Source organism: Antrostomus carolinensis, unplaced genomic scaffold (assembly GCF_000700745.2).
Source record: "Antrostomus carolinensis isolate BGI_N321 unplaced genomic scaffold, ASM70074v2 scaffold22860, whole genome shotgun sequence".
Lineage (NCBI taxonomy): Eukaryota > Metazoa > Chordata > Aves > Caprimulgiformes > Caprimulgidae > Antrostomus > Antrostomus carolinensis.
In genome coordinates this window covers 37576-58067 of record NW_010289384.1, presented here as the reverse complement: position 1 = coordinate 58067, position 20492 = coordinate 37576, and the positions used below count along the sequence as shown (strand labels likewise).

Genomic DNA, 20492 nt, shown 5'->3' with positions numbered 1-20492 from the left:
GAAAAGGAAAACTTTTGCTCCTGACAGAAAGGAGAAGGCTCAACGTTGCTTCTGGTCTCCTTTATTTAAGGTTAATTTTAACAGCATCAGTACTCAAGGAGAAATAGTGTTATTATCTTACAAGCAAGATCAGAGCTACATGAAGCAAATAGTATAAACACGGTAATTTTATATATATAGTAATCACATGATTATAACACTGAGTAATATTAAAAGCTAGGAATCATTGTCTCTTTTCTGGAACAACAGCGTGAGGTTAGGAATGTACTTAAACAAAAATACGGATTACCACAAGTAAATATACACAAGAAAAATAAGAACTGAAATAGCTGTATCATTTTAAATATTCTTCAGGTTCAGGTAAAAATAATCAAGCAGCCATTTAACTGTCTGTTCTGTTCTTTGGAAACCTTGCTGCTGGAAGAGCAAAGAAAGGACAACCAAACAAATCCCCTAATAATACTTTTATTTTAAGACATCAGGTAGAAATATGCATCATATAAGAAAATTCTTAATGTCATTGCTTTCATCTGGGTATTCCAGCTAGGACTTAATTACATTAATTATTCCTAATCAATTAATTAGGATTGAACTATATTGGGACAGATCAAAAGGCAGTCCTTGCAATCTGGGGTCTGCAGTGAAAAAAACCCATATTAACTTTTGTTTATATCATTTACAGAGATAGCATAAATCTCCTTTCTCATGAAAGTTCAGATCTGACCCTGACTTAATTCAGCCCTTGTCAATGGAATTGCAGTAATGAGAACCCACTGCACTGACAATAAAAATGCCAGAATTCCTAACAAGTCAAAAATTGTGCATAAAAATGCTGTCATACTTGGGAGCCATGCACTGCATTTTCCAACACAACCAACGTGGCCCTGTAGTACTAACTACAGCCTATGTGTAGGTTCAGAATAACAACAGTGACACCAAATTGATCCATATGCAGGAGGTGTCAGCAGGAGGCAGGCCATGGACTCTCCCTCACTCTGCATGACAATCAACATGGGGATGAAGACTGTGGAGTTTCAGCATTTAATTCCCCGATAGGACTTTTTTTGTTTCAGTAAGTTATGCACAAAGAAAAAGGGTAAAGTCCAACTTTCACAAGGGTCTCCAGACTGTGTTTTAAAATTACTCTGTTTTACTGTATCCTGAGCTCAAATATTTCCCCTTCAATTAAAAAAAAAAAAAAAAAGTAACAAAATATTGGCTCATTACACAAAATACTGTCAATATTTGTTATCCAAGCTCAATTACAGTGCCATTTGAAGTATATGAAGAAATCTGATTTTTATCATCTTGGAAGGCATACAGCTTTTACATTTTAAATGATCATGTTTCAAAAAATTACCAAGAAAAAATTGTTCCGTTTTGAAAGAATGTCTACTATTTCTCTTAATTAGTTTTTTGGACTCCATCTCAAGTAAAATTAAAAGTTGCTCAAGACATTCCCATATAATAGGATTCTTTGTTTAATATGTCACATGTAATACTATAGTTTGAAAAATGCAGTCATTAACATAAAACATTTCAAGGAGTTTTTTGTTAGAAAATAAAAATACAGCCAGCTTCTGCTCTCAAAAATGAAGGCCTATCAACACATTCTGCCTCTTGCAGTTCTCTACTTCCACAAACAAAAAAATAAATATATTCTTGAAATTTCTACCCACCTTATCTTGCACTGTATCAGTCCAAAAGATTCTGTGCAGGTAAAAGTGGAAGTCCACTCCAACTGCAACCCCACGATTCTGCGACTGCACTAAAGTACGAAAACTTCTTCCATTGAGATCTCCAATCAGTAAGTCACGGCCATTGGAAAAAATAATCGATGCAACACCAGCTGAAAGTAGGAGTGAGATACATGACTACCCTGCAGGCAGGCTATTTTGCAAGGGGGCATTTAAATATGTACATACTGGTTCGTACACACTGGACACAAAGGTTTAAATAGATGCTTAGAGTATAATCTGTATAAATGTTTCTGTGTGAGTACTAACCTGCTCTGACTGGCTTTTGGTTTCTAGATTTGGAGCAAACCAGGCAGGAATATGTATTCAAAGCCCTACCAAGCAAAACTTTTGCAAAACTTCTGTGCATCGAAACTAAAAAAGACTATTTCTATTCTGCTATTTCCTTGCCTTAGCTCCCTCAATCAAAGTATAAACTTTCTTAAGATTTTTCTGCCCCATGAGATATTCCTTGGTTCTAGCAGGCAGGCCATGTTCTTTATCTTTCTATACACTGCTCTATCCTATCCACCTTCTTCATTCTCTCATCTCATCATAAAATCTTTTCTGTATCTTACAATAGAAGGGAGATTCCAGCAAGTCTTTAAAGGAAAGCTCAAAGTAGATGCCTGTTGAAAGGCTTGCTGTTAAGTCTGTCAAGAATATATTTAAGTTCAAATCCTATTCACACTACATATACAACCCTCCCTCTCCATTTAAAGCAAAAATGAATCAAGGGAAACTGATTTAGGGTAGGTATGAAATCTCCTTATTAATAAGACAGAAAATCAACACTTTATGAACAACTCACTGGCTCAAAAGTCACACTAATTTGAATAGGAAGTTTTTTGTGAAAGATATAGAATTTTTCTGGAAACACAAATATCTTTCCCAGTGCTGGCATATGCACATTTTAGTACAGTCAAGCATAATTCATTAGCTCAAAAAAAAAAAATCCCTATTTTTTGAGAACATATTTAGAAAGTTGTGAGATGACTGCTCTGCCGATATGGCTGAAGAAATTAGGCAGGGAGGGCAGTAAGCAGTTAATGCCTTTCTAAGAAGCAAGACTGCTAATCAGCTATGCCAATCAGGCACTCCCATTCCCACTCTGCACCTGCAGGCAGGATCACCCACCTCACACAAAAGCCTGTTAGGCTACTACATCTCCACAAAGAAGGGCTTCTCAAGGCCTGCTTCCGAACAGCAGGAGGTGAACAACCAGTAACTGCTGCCTACTATTGATGAGGACCCACACTCTGTTTGAGGCTAGCATCCTTGCAGAGTTCAAACTTTGGGACACTAGAAGCCAGGAGCATGGTTTCTCTCCCAGGCCAGCGTTTGAGCTCACAATTCAACAAGACCATCTGCTTGCATGGCACAGTCCTCCTAAAAAAGAGAGGTTTCCCAATTTCTTGATCCCACTGAGTTCCACAGAGAGCAGGTCAGGAAATTGCCTCCCACATGAACAAGATTTTGACTATTAAGGAGGGCCCTGGGAATGACCTCTGACCTCCTAACTCTGCAGAAGTCAGGAATGCTGAGAAAGCACTGCAGTCCAGTAGATATTGTTTTAAGTATAAGCAGTCCTGATGAGGCAGCCAGCTCCACCAGCCTACAGATGCCAGTAGATGCAGAGTCTCTTGATATTTGCTGATGTTCTGAATGCTGTCCTGACCTTAAGCCCTTAAGGCCAGATTTAACTTAAAATCAAACACAGCTGTATGGCATAGCCATGCAAACTTCCCCATTTTACCTAACTTTATTAGTCCAACAACAGCAAGAGACTTGCACTGCTGCACTCTAACCTGAAGTGTTGGCCCGACAATGCCGATGATGCTCTAGGAAATAACCTTCCACACAGTGGCACTGGTGATGTCCCACACGATCTTCACACAGCTGGTCACAGACCCCCCACATTTTGCAGTCATCAAAATCTGTCAAGTGAATAAGGCATATTTATAAACAATGCTTTGCATAAAAGGGATGCCATTATATTTGGGAAGCCACAAGTTTGTCCTCTCTGCTTGCAAAACTGTGGCATGGGAAAAGAGGGTTTGTATGTTTTCCCACAAATCTTTCAATTTTCTGCTCTAGATAACAAAACAACTGATGTTTGCTTCCAAGGGACCTACCTGTGCCCTCCCTCCTGCCCCGCCACCCCCATTTCCCACACCCCCCCAAAAAAACCAAACAAAAACCCCAAACCCCACACCTGTCAGGAGAAGAGGAAAAATCATTGGAAGGGATGTCATTGTCTACTTTCGACAACACAGAACATGCCTATGCCGTATTCTTCCTGCAGACCTGTACACTATACACACACACTCAGCTGGATTTGCCCACTCTGAAAGAAAGCCCTACCTTGATGTCAGTGCAAGCTAGTAAATCCTGCTAAAAGGCAGTGTTTAATAGCTCAGACTTGGTACCATGCTAACAGGTGTCTGATTTCCAATTAAAAGCTGGGTGTGCACCAGAACCAGACAGCAAAAAGTACAAAGTTCACTTTGGCATCCAAAATACCATATAGATAAGAGTCTGCGGCTAGGATAATCCAAGCAAGTTCTCACAGATGTGCTCTACGAGCAATTTCCAGGGTTGCTACAAAATCTTTTACTTCTAAAATTGTGAAATATTCAACTAGTCATCATTTTAAAACAAGGATTTTAAAAAAATAAAAATTCAGATCTGAACACTGTCTGAAGTTTCATCCTATCTGTGGTTATTTAAAGCCCAGGAGATTTCTGACTCTAATTAACACTTAATCCTGACATTAAAAGTCTGCCCTCCTTCACTTGAAAACCTGAGTGAATCAGGATATTACATGGCTGGAAACTGGTAATTCTACAGTTAATCGAAAAAAGGAGAAAATGAGATCTCAAATAATCTTCCTACTGGAACTTTTGGTTTTAAACATTTATTAACAGTAAGTGAAAATGAAATATTTCTTAGATAGTACATTTTGGTCCTGAAAAAAATGTTGTTCTCAGTAGCTTTCCAGCTTCCATATGTATTAAAAACCTTCAGTATATACTGAGCCAGAAGCAAACAAAGAAGCCAAATTGAAAAGATTATGGTTTCAAAAAGTAATACACTTTGCTAACACTATAGTTTCATTCCTCTCTCCTTAACCAATAACACTGATTTAAACTAAGATCTGGAATCACTAATGACTGTGAGCCATTCCACCATGACAAGTCTTGCTCCCACTACAAATATATGCCTAGATCTGAGCAAAGCAAAATACATTGACTCAGGCGTACAAGCCAGAATCAGATAGCTAGGTCCAGGTAACAGAAAACTCACTGAGACTGCACCAGGTTTATGAACGTGTCCTTCATGTATTTCTCACAGAAGAGTGAAGGAATGGACAATTTGTCTAGGACAATTTGTACCTAGAGTCACTGCATCGATTCCTCCTCTCTATTGAGAGCAACCATGCTGTCATTGCAGCTCATACAGCTCTAGGCCACCCAGTATTCTTGAAAATACAGAAATCTCATTAGAGACTGAGCACCTGGAATACTTTTAATAGCACAAACACCAGAGCTTGGATTGAAAACCCATAACAGATATTCATCCAGTTTCTTTTATTAGGTAGTGCTAAACTTCATGATTCTGAAGTTACTCTATTTCCAGTTACCAAGATAAATCATTTGTACTACTACGGGTTTGTGCTACCAACTTACAGCAGCCACAGAATAGAAATGGAACACTAAAATACCTCACTTACCTTTACATTCTTGCAAATATTCTTCATTTTCATGTAAAAAAAAAAAAAATCATTGAATTGTTTTGGCTGGAAAAGATCTTTAAGATCATCAAGTCCAACCATAAACCTAACACTGCCCAAGTCCACCATTAAACCATGTCCATAAGTGCCACACCTACACGTCTCTTAAATGCCTCCAGGGAGAATGACTCAACCACTTGCCTGGGCTGCCTGTTCCAATGCTTGACAACTCTTTTGGTGAAGAAATTTTTCCTAATATTCAACCTAAACCTCCCCTGGTGCAACCTGAGGCCATTTCCTCTTGTCCTATCACTGTATACACTGAAATGTCATAGGAGACACAGCCATTCCATTGCGCAAATACAAAGCAACCTTTTCATTTTAAAGTACAATGTTCTACTGTCTTCCTACACAGCCACTTTCAAAAAGTATCAAACACTTCAATATCATTAACTGCTTTTCCAGACACCACCACACATACCTGGAGCAGAAACAAACTCTCTCCATCTAACCATAAAAGATATGTAAAAAAAATCTGATAATAAAATAGTCATACAAGAGTAAATCTTTTTAAACATAATGATGCTCTCACTATGTCTTTAACAGTCTTATTGAAAGAGAACTTTATGATCTCTCTGGGTTTTTTCTGTGTCTTGATGCTACCATTGTACTACTTAGATTTTTATTATTTTGCTGACTCTTGAGATTTTCTATTTGCCATTACATCCACCCATTTGGAACCTACTCGCCTTCCTGGAACCCAAACTTTCCCAATGAGCTGTGAGAAGGTACTAGATATCTGCAATCACTGTACTTCACTTACCAATACAAGTACGACTGTCATTGCTACTTATTGTATATCCTGCAGGGCAATAACACATCCCTCCTGATGGAGAAGAATGACAGCGATACTGGCAACTCAAAGCAGCACAGTGTGATATGTCTAAAAAGGAAATAAAATAGTTCAGAAATACAATTACACGTATTACCAGTAAAACAGCTTTTTGCCTCACTAGCTGTTACAAAGCTATAGTCTTTTCTATGATGAGTACAATTTCAGGAATACCTTCTTAAAACAAATCTGCACAATAAATTATACCTGAGGTTCCACAAAATCACATACGCCTACATACATGCAGGCAAGGAAATGGCAGACAGACTATAAGCTACTGTTTATAATAGGTTTTCAGAATGGAGTTAAAGGATAAGCACCGATCTTATGTGAGCCACCACTGGTAAGTGCCATGTAAAAAGCTGCACAGACAAAGCCATCTGCAATGCACCATACCTTTCTCTGGTTCCCCAAGACCTACTCATGAACAATTCATCCTTGAGCACCATCTATTGGTATGTAACCTCATCATTTACGGTGTTATGCAGAAGAAGTCCTACTACATTATATTAAGAAGAGTACATATATTACTCCAATATACTAGAATATATTGGTTGGGTTGTGTCCATGGAGAAGCTCTTCTTTAACCTATTCTTCTCTTTCTTTTTTCCTTCACCACTTCTCCCTTTCCTTGTTCTACTACCTAATAAACAATTCAGTAAGAGGTGATCAATTTATGATTGTAAAGCACTTGCTGACCTAAATCTCCTTCTTCCTTTTCCTCAATTTCTTCTGTTAAACGCTTTGCAGCCCACATCTGATGTTACTACTACACCACTCAGCAAAGCAAGAGACACTTTTTTACAATAAAGTTTAATTTCCTATTATTTTTTCTGCCTTCCTATTCCAAAAGGCATGATTTTATTAATAGGAATTTTCCTCTTCCTAGAAATTAAAAATGTAAAATACTCTGGGTCCTGATTCTCAGTGGGAATCAATGTTCATAAGAGTGAAATTAACTGGAACTATGCATGCTCATTGCCTCCAACAGAGAAAACTCAGTATGCCACTAACTGGAGAACTAGACATCCCGGTGGAAAGATATTTTTGAAAACTCTAATCTAAGTGACTTAGCCAAGGCTCAAGATACACTAATTCTGTCCTATGTTCCGATAGGTATACAACGTTCCCTCTTATTTATAAAAAGGGTAAAGTACAGATATTTAAACAAAAAAAGGCATATAGCACACCTTTCCCTGCCTTCTTGAACACGTTTTAGTATACAGAGAGTAAATTAAAATCCTTATTTGTGAAACTTCACGTACAGATTTACAAAATGAGTGGTCTGTTCACAGCACATATGGCTCTTTCAGATCATCCAGTCAAAACAGTGCCAACAAAACTAGTGAGCTTCCAAAATTTCAGTGTTGTTTACGAGACAAAAGGTGAATGTAAAAAGATATTAATGCTGATGTTTCCGCTATTCTGCGTATGCTTTTGATTATAATACATACTGCAATGTCTGCCCGCAGTGATGTTAGTTTCATCTTCTCCTGAAGGGCAGTCCACAGCCCCATCACACACTTTCCCAATTGGAATGCAATGCCCTGATGCAGGGCAAGCCCACTCTCCTGGGTAGCATTCATGGCGACCACTTTCTATGGAAAAGAAAAACCAAGAATAACTGAGGAGTATATTTCAAATAATACTTAGAATTTCTTCCCTAACAGCTTCCCAGAGCATCTCTATCCTTATTATTCAGTTTCTGGTTCTTGGACACAGCTGGGAAAGACTGTAAGAGACATGTCATCCATACTCCTCATCATGCTTTCTTTTACCTTCAAAGTAAAATGCAAACAGTACTTGTGCAGACACATGAATCCTTTTAGTTTTCTGTGTTGTTAGAAACAGTAAAACCATTTAGCTTTACACTAACTGGTGCACCAGAAATGGAACTATAGTTTTGTGGTTTCAAAACATGCCAAAGGCTGTCTGGATAAAGAGAATAAGGCTCATCATAGAAAAAGCCAATGAAAGAAAAAAGCCCACATTTTCATTCATTAAAATTTCTGTTTCTCACATGACAAATCTTGGCAGGAACTGAGCTATTTTCCTTTTGAACCAACTGATTTTTGTTATTAGGAGCCTCATGTCTCTTAATAGATGACCTAAAAAATTGAATTCAAGGTTTTCACAGAATTAAAATGGATTCAGAACATCTTGATTGGTCAAGATTTCATAGAAGTAGCTTAGTGAGGTCTTTCTCTGAAAATATAATCATTAGAAGTTAGCATTAGTATATACCGCATCCTTTTTCGTCTTCATTATCTTCACAATCATCATCTCCATCACATATCCAGCTCTGATGAATGCAACGGCCACTTGGACAAGTGAAAAAGTTGCCTCTGCAAGTTGCATAAGCTAAGAAAAGAAACATGAGAAAAATCAAACTACTTTAAGTGACTAAAAGGTTACAAATAGTAATATTGTCTCATAGATGAATAGTCATTTAGAATCTCTCCTGAAAAAACAAGCCAGTTCCATATCTTGTATATATTGTAAACACTGCTGATTTGCTCTGGTTTTAGGTATGAGCTTTATTTTAGAATACTCTGGTTTTATACAGAAATGAAAAGGAAGGCTAAATTTCTCAATTAATTGTGCAACTGGATGCAGAACACCTTATTAATGAAGTTCCTGAGGGTGGATATGACAAGGAAATGATACTCAAGACATTAGGAGGTGAAAAATTTGTATGCCTTGACTCAGAGAAACAGATTAAAAAAAAAACAAAAACAAAACAAAACAAAAAAAAAAAAGAACATTTACATCCAATTTACATCCAAGCCCTCCATGGCTGCGAATCAATCCCTGCTAAGAGTTCAGAAATATTTGTGGGTCTTCCAAAGACATAAAAGAGAAATATTCTGAGGGCAGGGGAGTGGAATCACACCAGTGTAAGGTGGTCGGTATGACGGAACAACTAAATGGCAACATGTGGCCTTCCTGCAATGCAGAATATGAAACTAACTTTGATCCTATAATCAGTGAGGGACCTTTTTAGATATACAGGTCACACTAGTGGTAACTCTACAGCCATAATTCTGGCTGGACATGCAATAGTTTGGGATACTCTGACTGTGAAGAAACGAATGAGCAAGAATTTACAGAAATTGAACAGTCAATTAAAGGTGTGTGAACATGTAAAGGACAACTATCTGCATAGTTATCTGTCTGTAAAGTGGTACATTATAGTTACTGGGAATAATTCTAAAGGATCCATTCCATCCATTTCCATTGGAAAATAAAAATGCAAAAAAGAGCCCAACAAATTTGGACAAAAATATGCTGTATCTAATTGAGATTTCAGAGCAAAGGAACTACCTTTGGGTCATGCTGAAATGAAGAAAATTATGACATGAAGAAATGAAGCTCTATGGGTTAAGAAGCAAACGGTCACTGAATCCAACAAATTCAAATAGCAACCACACATCCAGGCATTTAGCAAAGACAAGCACTGCAATTTTCATCTTTCCATACAAAAAAGTCCTTGTAGAACAGGGGCTAGCTTTTGATGGTTGTATAGCCAAGCAATCTACTTCCTGCTCTCTGCTTGAATTAGTTCTTAGGAAAACAGTTAAAGAAAGTGGTGGGGGGGAGGAAAACACCAAACCAAAAAACATCGTACTGCAAGAGTTTTCATCACTCCTATCTCCACAGTCATCATCATGGTCACAGATAAAGGCTTGTGGGATGCATTCTCCATTAGCACACTGAAACTGTGTACCCGTACATCGATGTGCTGGAAGAGATTTTAGCACAGAAAGACATAGAGAAAATCTGTCAGAAAACTACAATCTTTAACTTTAAATGAGGGTCTATCAAGCATTTTGGAATCACTCTGCATGTGATACTTACTGCAATTAGCTTCATCAGAAGAATCTCTGCAATCAACTTTGCCATCACATCGCTGGCTCGCATTAAAACATGCTCCATTTGCACATGATAACTGGTCACATCTTGGATAGTCTACAATAAGAAATCCTTCAGTTTAGCCTGGATGTTAGACTATAGAATACAATGAGTCATATACATCCAGTGTCAACAGAATACCTTGATTTATAGGATGACAAAAAAAGGAATACAGAACTTCCTGTACTACTACTGACAAACAGTTCATTTATCCAGTATACTGTCTCCTCCAACAGATATTTAAGACTATCCTCTAGAAAGATGTTACAAAACCTCACAAGAAATGGGGGAAAAATTAGATGCCCTCCCACACCCCAAAAAAGATTTGCAACCCAAAGAGTTCACAATATGACAGAAAACAATGCAACATGAAAAGAGAGCAAGCAGTGAAGATTTATTTTATTTACTTATACCTCAGTTTTACATTTTATTGATCTTCTTAAAAGTGCATAGGTAGAAAAGGAGTTCCTGAAATTTACAGTTCCTAGGCCCTCTTAGACTGTGATGAGTTCTCAAACTCAGAGTCTTCAGGTTTTTACAGTTTTGTTCTAATTAAGCCAAGTATGTTAAACTTCCCAGTTCATGATCAACTTCAGGACCTCTGGTTTTTATTACTTGTTTTCCCCTTTCCAAAACAAAAAAATATTCTGTAGAATTAATGACTTTTCAGTTTTTGGTTGTTCCACTTATGTAGATGATCTACAGGCCAACACCAGGGATTATTACAAACAACTTAAAACCAATTCTGAAAATACTTATCCAACAAAGTAAGCAAGTGCACGTGCTAGAGTTCAGAAGGAGAATATGAGCTTAGTTTAGCTCATTGGCATGTAGACTAAAGTTATTTATTTCAGGCAAATGGCAAGTATGAAACCAAATAATTGCTATTTTTAGAAGTGAGATTTATCGAACTTTTGCCTCTATACGGAAATATATGGAGATAAATGAATGCAAGAAACAGAATAACCAAATTTCATTTTGCACCTTTTAGATTTTCAGTTTGAATTCTTATCCAATTTTACTTCCATATGAGTTAATAAAGCAGATAGAGTAGGCTCTCATTCAGATACATTTTCGTTCATACTCTTGGAACTCCAAACATGAATTATAGAATTACTAAGCAGAACTCAGAAAAGCTGCAATTTTTCCATGCAGTGGAAGTCTGTTTTGCTTGCTTCTGCTGTTCTATATATCATCACATTCCCACTAAACTTCAGTCACCTGTGGAATAGGCTTACATGATTTTAACTGCTAAGTTCTTAATATGAGAGCATAAATAGCTGTGTTGACGTCCACTACAAACCTAGCCAGACTGTGTCCTCAAGTGATTAATTTACTTTTCGGTCATTTCCACTGCAATTAATGCAAGACCACAGCTGGCATGTAGGAACAGTATATGCCTCATCAGAAAACAGTAGTTGCAGATGGCCAGGGTTCCAGCCACAGCATTCCTACCTGTGGCTTTCTGGTGCTAGTTCCCAGACCTTCCATTGCAAAGTCCTGCACTAACAATGCCAACACATGCCCTAAACATGATCAGTATCCTTTCGCCCCACTTCTCAGTCAAACTCCCTTCTGACACAGGCATCTCATCCATTTCTTGCTTGGGTTAGGCTTATGAGCAACTCGTAAAGCATTGGAAAAAACATGGATTCTGAAGTCCTAACTCTGCCCACAGAAAAAGAAAGATCTGACGTGGGGCCACATCTTATGCTCACTGTGGAGTCAATGCTTTTTCCCTGTCTGGAAGCAGAGAAGCCATCACAGGGAGGAACCATCAGCTCTACAGCACAGGAGGAAAGAGCTATGGCAGTACAAGAGTACTGTAAGTATTCTGGGACACATATAAGAAAAAGAACAGTAAAAGGTATTTGTTTTGTAACTGGACTGAAGTGGGAAAGCTTGTAAGGGGATTTAGAATGTGCAGTTGTGTAATTTTCTTCACCTTTCATCATATGCCACAGAAATACCTCCAGTGATGTTCCAAACTCTTTCTGATCAACTAAATGTCAAACAAATAGGAAGCTGAACCCATTGCCTTGCACTGCCTGTTTCTTCAAGACTGCCCAGGCAAACTAAGGATCTAGTCAATAATAAGATTTTCTCAAGCTCATATTAAACTCCCTTAGAAGAAGGGAGACTTTGTCAAAGTTTTCTCTCATGCAGTAAGCCTGGAGAAGCTCTCAGCCTGGAAAAAAATCTTTATTATATTATATAATCTAGTGTATAAACACAAATCATTATAAAAATACCAAGCAGGGCAATAAATAAAGATGTTATGAAGACACTTCAAAACACTCTGACTACATTGGTGGTGTACTAGAATGTGAACAAATGCTTATTTTCCCATATTTTCTTTTCAAATCTGCTTGGTATACAGATTCTTTATTTTAATTGTAGTTGCAGAAGCAAGTCAGTCTTTGAAAAGCCTGATGGAGATGAATTTAACTTTTAAACTCTGTACAGGTAATCCCATTCCCAATGCCCCTTCTAAAGAACAGGCTTAGAAAATTATAGTACTGATCATAGCTTTCTCACTGATCTGAAAGATATTTTCACTGCATTGTGCATTGTACACTGTACTCTTTGTACCTTATAGCATATTATTTTAGTAAAATGGTTCTAATCATCTGGGGCATTAAGAACTAATCCTCATAAACAATGTTGAAACTGAGTTACAACACAGGCTGTAGCCAACGCACTGCAGGGTTCAGGAGCATCTGTGCCATCAGGACAGTTCCACAGTAGCTGGGATAGCCAGCCACACTTTTTTGGGAGAAGTAGCAAAGATGCAAGAATCAAGCAAGAAATTCTGGCTTCTCTGAGGGCCAGCCACTGTGCTACACTTTCCAACAGCTTCTAGCTAAGGCCCTTGTGGAAAACACACACAAGATGAACCTATGGCATGGTGTTTGTGGGGGACTCTGTTGATGTTGAGAGAACAAAGGAAGTCAAAACTTAGCTTCATAACAATACTAGGATATCTGAAAGTGAAGGAGTGCCTGTCCTTGCAGTTGCAAAAAAACAAGACTTAAAGTCCCTTTCCTTCCTGTAAGTGACAGATGAGGCACCTTGCTCCTTCTAAGCCACAAACTGTTTTGGAGCAACAGCTGCAAACTCATCTAAATGATGTGTTTTAAGGTATACATGTGGTAGATGCTTGAAAGCTATGTCACAGGAACTGCTAAACGTACATTATTTTTGTCTCTGCCTAACACTCTGCAAGCTGGAAATAAGTTATTACAAAAAAAGTACCAGGAAACAGTTGCAACTGGTTTTTGATCCAGTAGATATTGACTTCTGTCACACAGTCAGGAAGCATAACCTTCTGTAACCCTAATCCATGTCACAAGAAGAAGAAAGGATAAAAAGGGGACAGTTTCCTACTTCCAAGTGTCATTCTTTTATTGCAGCAACATTTCAGAACATTTCACAAAATAAAATTAATTAAACCCCTTTGACTCACTGCCATGAGTCACCACCTCACAGTGGGCAAATCATTGCACAGACAGCTCAAAGCCTACCAGAGGCACCAGGAGGAGGACTTTCTCCAAGTCCAAGAGTCCCATAAGCTACATATCAGGTAGTGTTCATAGCAGCAATGCTTTGGGAGCTGGCAGACAGACCCAGTCTTAATTCCCGATTTTGATCCCTGCCTCTCTAGTCTTAGGCTGCCTTCCTCACCTTCCTCCAGTTTTGCTTCTTTCCTGCCTGCCCAAACTATCCCTGGTGGAGATATTTCCTTCAGCCTGAAATTCTGCCTTATCCTGTACCTGTTACATGTAATTTGTCCAACATCAAGAACATTAGCCTCTGACCATGGCCCTCTTCTTCCTTCTTGGACTACATCCCTTATGATCTCTTCAGTTCTTGATCTTTGTTCACTTTCACCCTGATCTTCACAAAGGCATCCCAGACCTGGCTGCCCACTTCCTGACCTCAACAGCTATTTAGCATAGTAAACAAGCTGTAGGAATTAACAGGTTCGGCAGTTGACCCATGGCAGCAACTCAACATTAAAATTAGAATAAAAACTCCAGAGTTTCTGGGCCTGCGCTCAGCCCAGCAGCACCAAATAACACATCTTTAAAATCCTTCCCCTTTCTCCCTGACAGTCTCAGTGCAGTGCTCAGCTGCCAGAGCTGTGTCCAGGAAGGTTATTCTGTCAGTCACAGCAAAGTAAAATGGACATGGCTGGGATTTTCATTTTTCAACTATGAAGCTGAGGCAGGAAAGATAACTCTACCTTTAATTGAAAGAAATAAAGTAACACAGAAAAATGACACCAGAATTGGCTGCTTACTCCCAAAAAGTATTTACTACCTCAAATTGCCTGCCGTTTCATTCTACATTTCTAAAGTTTTAAAACAAAAGTATTTGCTAGCTGCTGACTATTTTAAAAGGTGGGAAAACATCCTGATATATATATTTAATGAAAATAAAAAGCATCATTTTACGAACTTAAAACAGCCTCAATGCACTAATTACATGACCTGTAGCTGAAACATTGTTCTGATGTTTATCTTAGCCTCTGCATGGGTAGTTTCCCCTTGTTGTTAATCCTATTAGCAGTAAAATAGACTAAGACTTTGAATTTCTTTGTTTATTTTTTTAATGTCTTTAATTGCTGAGCTACTTTATATTGGTGACATTTTGCATTTGACTAGTTTCTTAAATAATGTAAGCAACATTACTGCATAATCATTCAGCAACAAAACTTTATCTTCTTCACAATCTAAATAATGCTTCCAGACAGATCAGTGAGGACAAGGCATAAATAAATGGACATTATAAGTTTGCATTTTGTTATGTTCCGTGAAATAACAGAATCAATTCTGAATAGCTTTTTTCTTTCATTGTTCATAGATTCTTCATTTTTATTTATGAAACCTTTTAGTGTAAATTAAATAGGGGAAAAAGAATTAAAAAGGAAAAAGGCAAAATAGTGATATTCCTCTTATATTTGTTTATATCAGATTCTGTGGAAAAAGAGATGGATGAAACAGTACGAAAAATTAATATTCAAAGCAAGTATTAGAATCTGCTTCAAAACAGTAAAATCTAACACTTACACTAATCCCTACTGTATAGTTAATGGTAACATCACCATATTATTAGTTGTATCTTATGGCTTCTGTTTAAAGTTACATGCCTTGTAAAGACAGAGAGGCAATAAAATTAACCATCCTTTCTAGAAGGGTCTTGTAATTACATTCTTCTTGATTCTCTTGCCTTCGGCACCATCACATTTCTTTAAGCTAGTACAACACTCCTACTTTCAATGTTCCAAGTCACAGTCATTCTTCTGTCTTAGAGGGACTGTCAACACATCTTCTAATAAGCCAGAGTAGAGGCTGTTGAATGATATGAGGCAGTCCTCCTCCCTGGGGCCAAACAGGCTGCCTTCACAACAGTCATGGGGCCTACTGGCTGATGCAGGAATGACTGAGTTTCCCACACAGCAGTAGAGCGCTACTGTTAAGGTATCTAGAGGCCCCTTTCCAAACTGCCTTTTTAATTTACTTAGTCAAGAATGTTAAACATGAAATAAAATGTACACTTAAATTTTCAAACACCACAGTGGTTTCTAGTCTGAAGAACGAATTATGAGTATTGTCCTCAGGACTCCACTCCCAGTCTGCCCCAGATTTACTGCATTTTGACAATGACACCATTTCATCTGGCTGTTCCACACCGTATTCAGTGACTACTCACAGATTTCTCAGAGGTTCTGAGCAGTTCCTCTTTTTTAATTCAAAGACAATACATTTTTTAAACAAATATATTTTCTTTAGTATTTTTTTAATGTGTCATAGATTTTCTAAATTAAATTACTAATCTCTTTTCTTCCTTTAAAATTCAAGTGAAAAAATACCAAACTACAGAAGATATTCTGCAAACAATGATATGGCGTACTTTAGGTCTTGGCTTTTAGCCATTTGTGTGGGTGACTTCAGAATTGGCTGGGAGTCTACCACATGGAAAAGTTCCAAGCTGGCTGTCTTAGCTACCTTTTATTCCAAAGTACCATATAGTTCTAAATCACCTTTCATTCTACAAAGTATAGAATTAGCCACTTGTGAGCCAGGGCTAAAATGCACTAGCAGGTGTCTGACCACGTAATCTGCTGTTTTTTCTTTATGTGGCATGTGCATATGCATATATTTCTTGCTTCTTTATCCATGCCTTAGCATCCCAGCCTCTTCCCCCACCTCTTACCCTGGGTCTAGTTCTGAGCAAAGCTTCAGGTTACATCTTTTTCACAAAGGCACACCAAGTTCTAATAGCTGGAATAGCAGCTCATATGTTACATGCCACTCACGATATGTGTAAAGCTTTTCCTTAAAACTAACAATGAACAGATATGCTGTTACATGTTACACACTGTTGCATAGGTATCGGGCAAAACCAGCTCTGAAAAATGTGGCTTCTATTCTGTGGCCAGCTGTCCTTTCTGTAAGTATTCTGCCTAGGCGAGGATGTAGGGAGGTTGTCACCAGATAGTCAGGCAGCCTCAACTCTGGGGAAGTTAAACTGAAAAAAAACCTACTTAACCATCTGCATTTTGTTGGCACAATATAAACAGCTTATCTGAATACAATATGACTCGATGCCACTTCATTTTCACAGTCTGGAATACAAATGCTTTTGAAAAGGTCAAAGTCCCTCAAAGTGACTTCGGGTCAAATTCTGCTTTTCTCTACAGGTTATAGTTACCATTGATTTCATAAGGAATATGCAAAAAGAATATGAAAAAATCTGGCAAAGTTAGCTCTGAGTCCCCCCAAGGCTTTAAGCCATTTAAACACGGTTGGTTTTCTTCCAATGCACTATTGATTATCTTTCAAACAATGACAAACAAGAAACGCTGATACTATGGTAGCAGTTTGCATTTGAGTTCTGCAATAATGTATCTGTATCAGAACATCAGCTCTAATACACAAAAGAACCTGAAATTAAACAAGAAGCATATTGTGGTCATCCTGTCCATCAACAAGCCCTTTAATCTTACAAATTTATTAAAATGCCACAGAGAGATGAGATGAAACCAGATCTAGTGCTGAGAGTTAAGACTCACGGCAGACTCTTTCATCTGTTCCATCAGTGCAGTCCTTTACTCGATCGCACCAGTATGCGCTCGGGATACACTGTCCATTTGAACACGTGAACTGTTGACTTGAGCATGTCCTTCCCGCTGCAAGAAACAAGCACTCAATCAGTCTTTTCCATCAACGAAAATTTTTATGCAGAAAAATATTCTCCCTCTTTCTCTTTAACTACTTCATCATTCTCACAAATATTAGCATAAGACTTTCTCTTCCTGTACCTTTGCCACTCAAGGAGATTAAAAGAACACTTGACAAGCACATGGCAGATAACAATGCTCCATAAGGCCTCCTGTAGCCTGCAAGGTCACTGCTTTTCTCCACTGAAGGGGTTGACCTCTAGGTTAAGAATTACCTCCCTATAATTGTTCTGCCTAAAAGATTAAATTACTAATTCTCACTGTTTAGAAGTTTTCTCTATTATTTTGTTTACTGGGTCAAAATCTGTCAGTAAATGTAAGTTATTTGGTCAGCTACAATGCCACAATGTAAACACAGTAGAGCTGGATGTAAGGCACTGCTTTCTAATACAGCCAGGGCCTCAACAGTCAGGAATATTCTACATTCATAGCTAACAGAAGATCAAGAATGGTTATGTCTTGTTTCATGACAGCTGTGTTGGTAAAAAGTAACCACATAAAACTGTGAAATTCCACTTTGATTCCACTTTGATTCCACTCCAGCTAAATTAAAACCACTGTTCTTAGGCAAATAGCTGAAGGACTAAATTACTGCTAACTTTTCCTCTCTTCTGCCACCTGCACATTTGTTTCTTTCAAACTCATGTTCTATCTGAACTCCATCCCAGTCTATACACTGGCATCTGGTTTGCTGCTTTACAGGGGCTCTCTATTCCTCCTTCTGGCAGCACTGCTCCCAAAGTAAGATCAGCTACCAGGATACTAGTGTCATGAGGAAAAACAAGAGCAAGACAGTAAAGTAAAACAAATTTGGTTTAATTCTGCATGTGTGACTTCCAGAGCTGTCAGCCATTTTTCTCAGGAAAAATTTTTAACATTTCAAGAAGGAAAAGCTCCTCCAGGATTCCCAAGCACAAAGACAAAAAGTACCTTTATAAGAATAAGGACAAATACCAGATGACGCAAAAACAGCAGCAGCAGCACAGTGCCACTGTATTGTTACTAACTCTCATGATTAACTGGTAACTGGAGAACAATGTTACAGTGACCCAGTTCAAAAGCCAACTCAGAGCTGTTGCTCACTTTGCATTTTGTATCTACAGATTCCTTAGTTAAAACATAACCAGGAGTTGTGCTGACACCTCAGAGCAAAAGGGGTGGAAAAGGCAGTTAACTTTAATTCCAATTTTTCCATCCTCAGGGGGAACAAGTATCAAGATCCCCTCCCTAGAATTGTTCAAGGCCAGGTTGGACAAGGCTTTGAGCAATGCACTGTATATTTTTCTCCTTTTTTTCTTTCTTTAATTAACTGAAACATCATTAATTTCAGATTTCAAGACCTAGAGATGTCTTTGTGGGACTTATTTGCTGTATTTTATCTATTTCAGTTTTCAGATTATTTCATTTCTAGAAACTATTTTAGAAAGAATCTTCTGGTAAAAGCAGTACTTGCAGCAGGCTTGTTTCTGTATGTTCTCAATATGCTGCTATGTGAATTACCTTATTTCACAAAGCTGGTGTAACATTAGAACTTAAATACTTACGACATTGTTGATGCTCATCTGAGCCATCTTCACAGTCTTCCTCATCATCACAAACCCATGACTGTGGGATACATTCACCATCAGACCGACACTGAAACTGATTTCCCTCACAAGTAGGTTGTGCTAGTGTAAGCAATGAAAAAAACTGTCATTCCACAGACATCTGGGAAAGCACTTTCAAGGAAAACAATTAAATAAAGGAAAAGAAGACTTAAGGTTCAAGTGCAAATTGACTGTAACTTCCACTAAACCTATTAAGCATTTCACAAACCAAAGAAAATGGACAGAGCAGGGAGGGGAAAGTGGGCCAGCAGAAGGATGCTCAAAGGCAAAATTTAGTTTAGTGAACTCCTGCATATGAATCTTCAGTTTTGTATTCTCCCCTGGAGACCAAGGCTCCTCCAGAAGGCAGGTCACCGCAAAAGCTCTGAACTGCTCTTTGGCAGAGCCTGTTTTTTTCCCCACTTACATATGGAGTCATGCTAGCTTCCCTAGTCTCACAGGGGTCTGTTCCATTGCTCTCACTCCACCTCAGGTGCTCTGTCCCTTGTAAGAAGAAGGTCTTTCAAAACAAGCTCATGATTCTTCTCTGTGAATTCATGAGGCAAAAGTGAGGGTCGGGTCAGAACAATCTGTATGTTATTGTCCCAGCTTCACTCTGTACTTTTCAAATAGCCAAATAACGAGGAGCCGTTAGAAAGATGGAAATAAATGTTTGAAACTGTGTTACAGCTTACTCCATCCCTAGTTAACACTCCTGGGCAGAATCACTAGCACAACACAGTCCAGTAGACAGGACTCTGGTCTTAACCATCTTTTTTTCAGGATCATATTTTTGCATTACTGCAAAGTCAACTAGAAACACTTTGTGCTCACGGGATGGTATGTAAGCAGCACTACCAATGTAAACAAAGCATCAAGGGAGAAAACTAAATCACTTTGCAGATTTAGAGTTGAGAAGTACAAAATTACATTAGAAATAAAGTAATTAGAGGGATGTTGTCTAGGGCCTGAAAGATGCAACAATTTGGAGCTCAAGTGTAGTGCTGCTGGTGGTAGCTGTATGTACATCCAATATTCAGGATTACTGCAATAATAGATTACAATACATTTCTACATCTACTTAGAACATTAGTCATCAAATGAAATGGCATTATTGAACACTCGGATTTTTAAGAGAAGACTAAGTCATGTTAGCAGTTGAGCACTACTTGATTCTCTAACAAAGCCAAGGGACTCAAGAAATATGACTCCTAAGCAGATTCTGCAGTCATCTCAAGAAAACTAGTTTTCTTCCTCTGCAATATTCATTCTTGTACCATGGGTACAGTTGAGCATGTGGGGATCTCAGTATTCCTTATATCACAAAAAATGTTGCTATATAGTAGTTTCACTTACGACAACCAGCTTCATCCGTATCATCCGAGCA

At 38.2% G+C, this 20492-nt stretch overlaps 1 protein-coding gene across 1 annotated transcript; it reads right to left on the bottom strand.

Moving 5' to 3' along the window:
- Positions 1-1263: 1263 nt before the first annotated feature.
- On the bottom strand, positions 1264-20492 carry LOC104526749 (low-density lipoprotein receptor-related protein 2-like; the record flags this gene model as incomplete). Its single annotated transcript, XM_010170295.1, has 10 exons — positions 1264-1849; positions 3545-3673; positions 6293-6412; positions 7816-7959; positions 8606-8722; positions 9990-10103; positions 10220-10330; positions 17352-17468; positions 19064-19186; positions 20462-20492. Coding segments are annotated over 10 exons (1269 nt in total), but the record flags the coding sequence as incomplete, so codon positions are not given.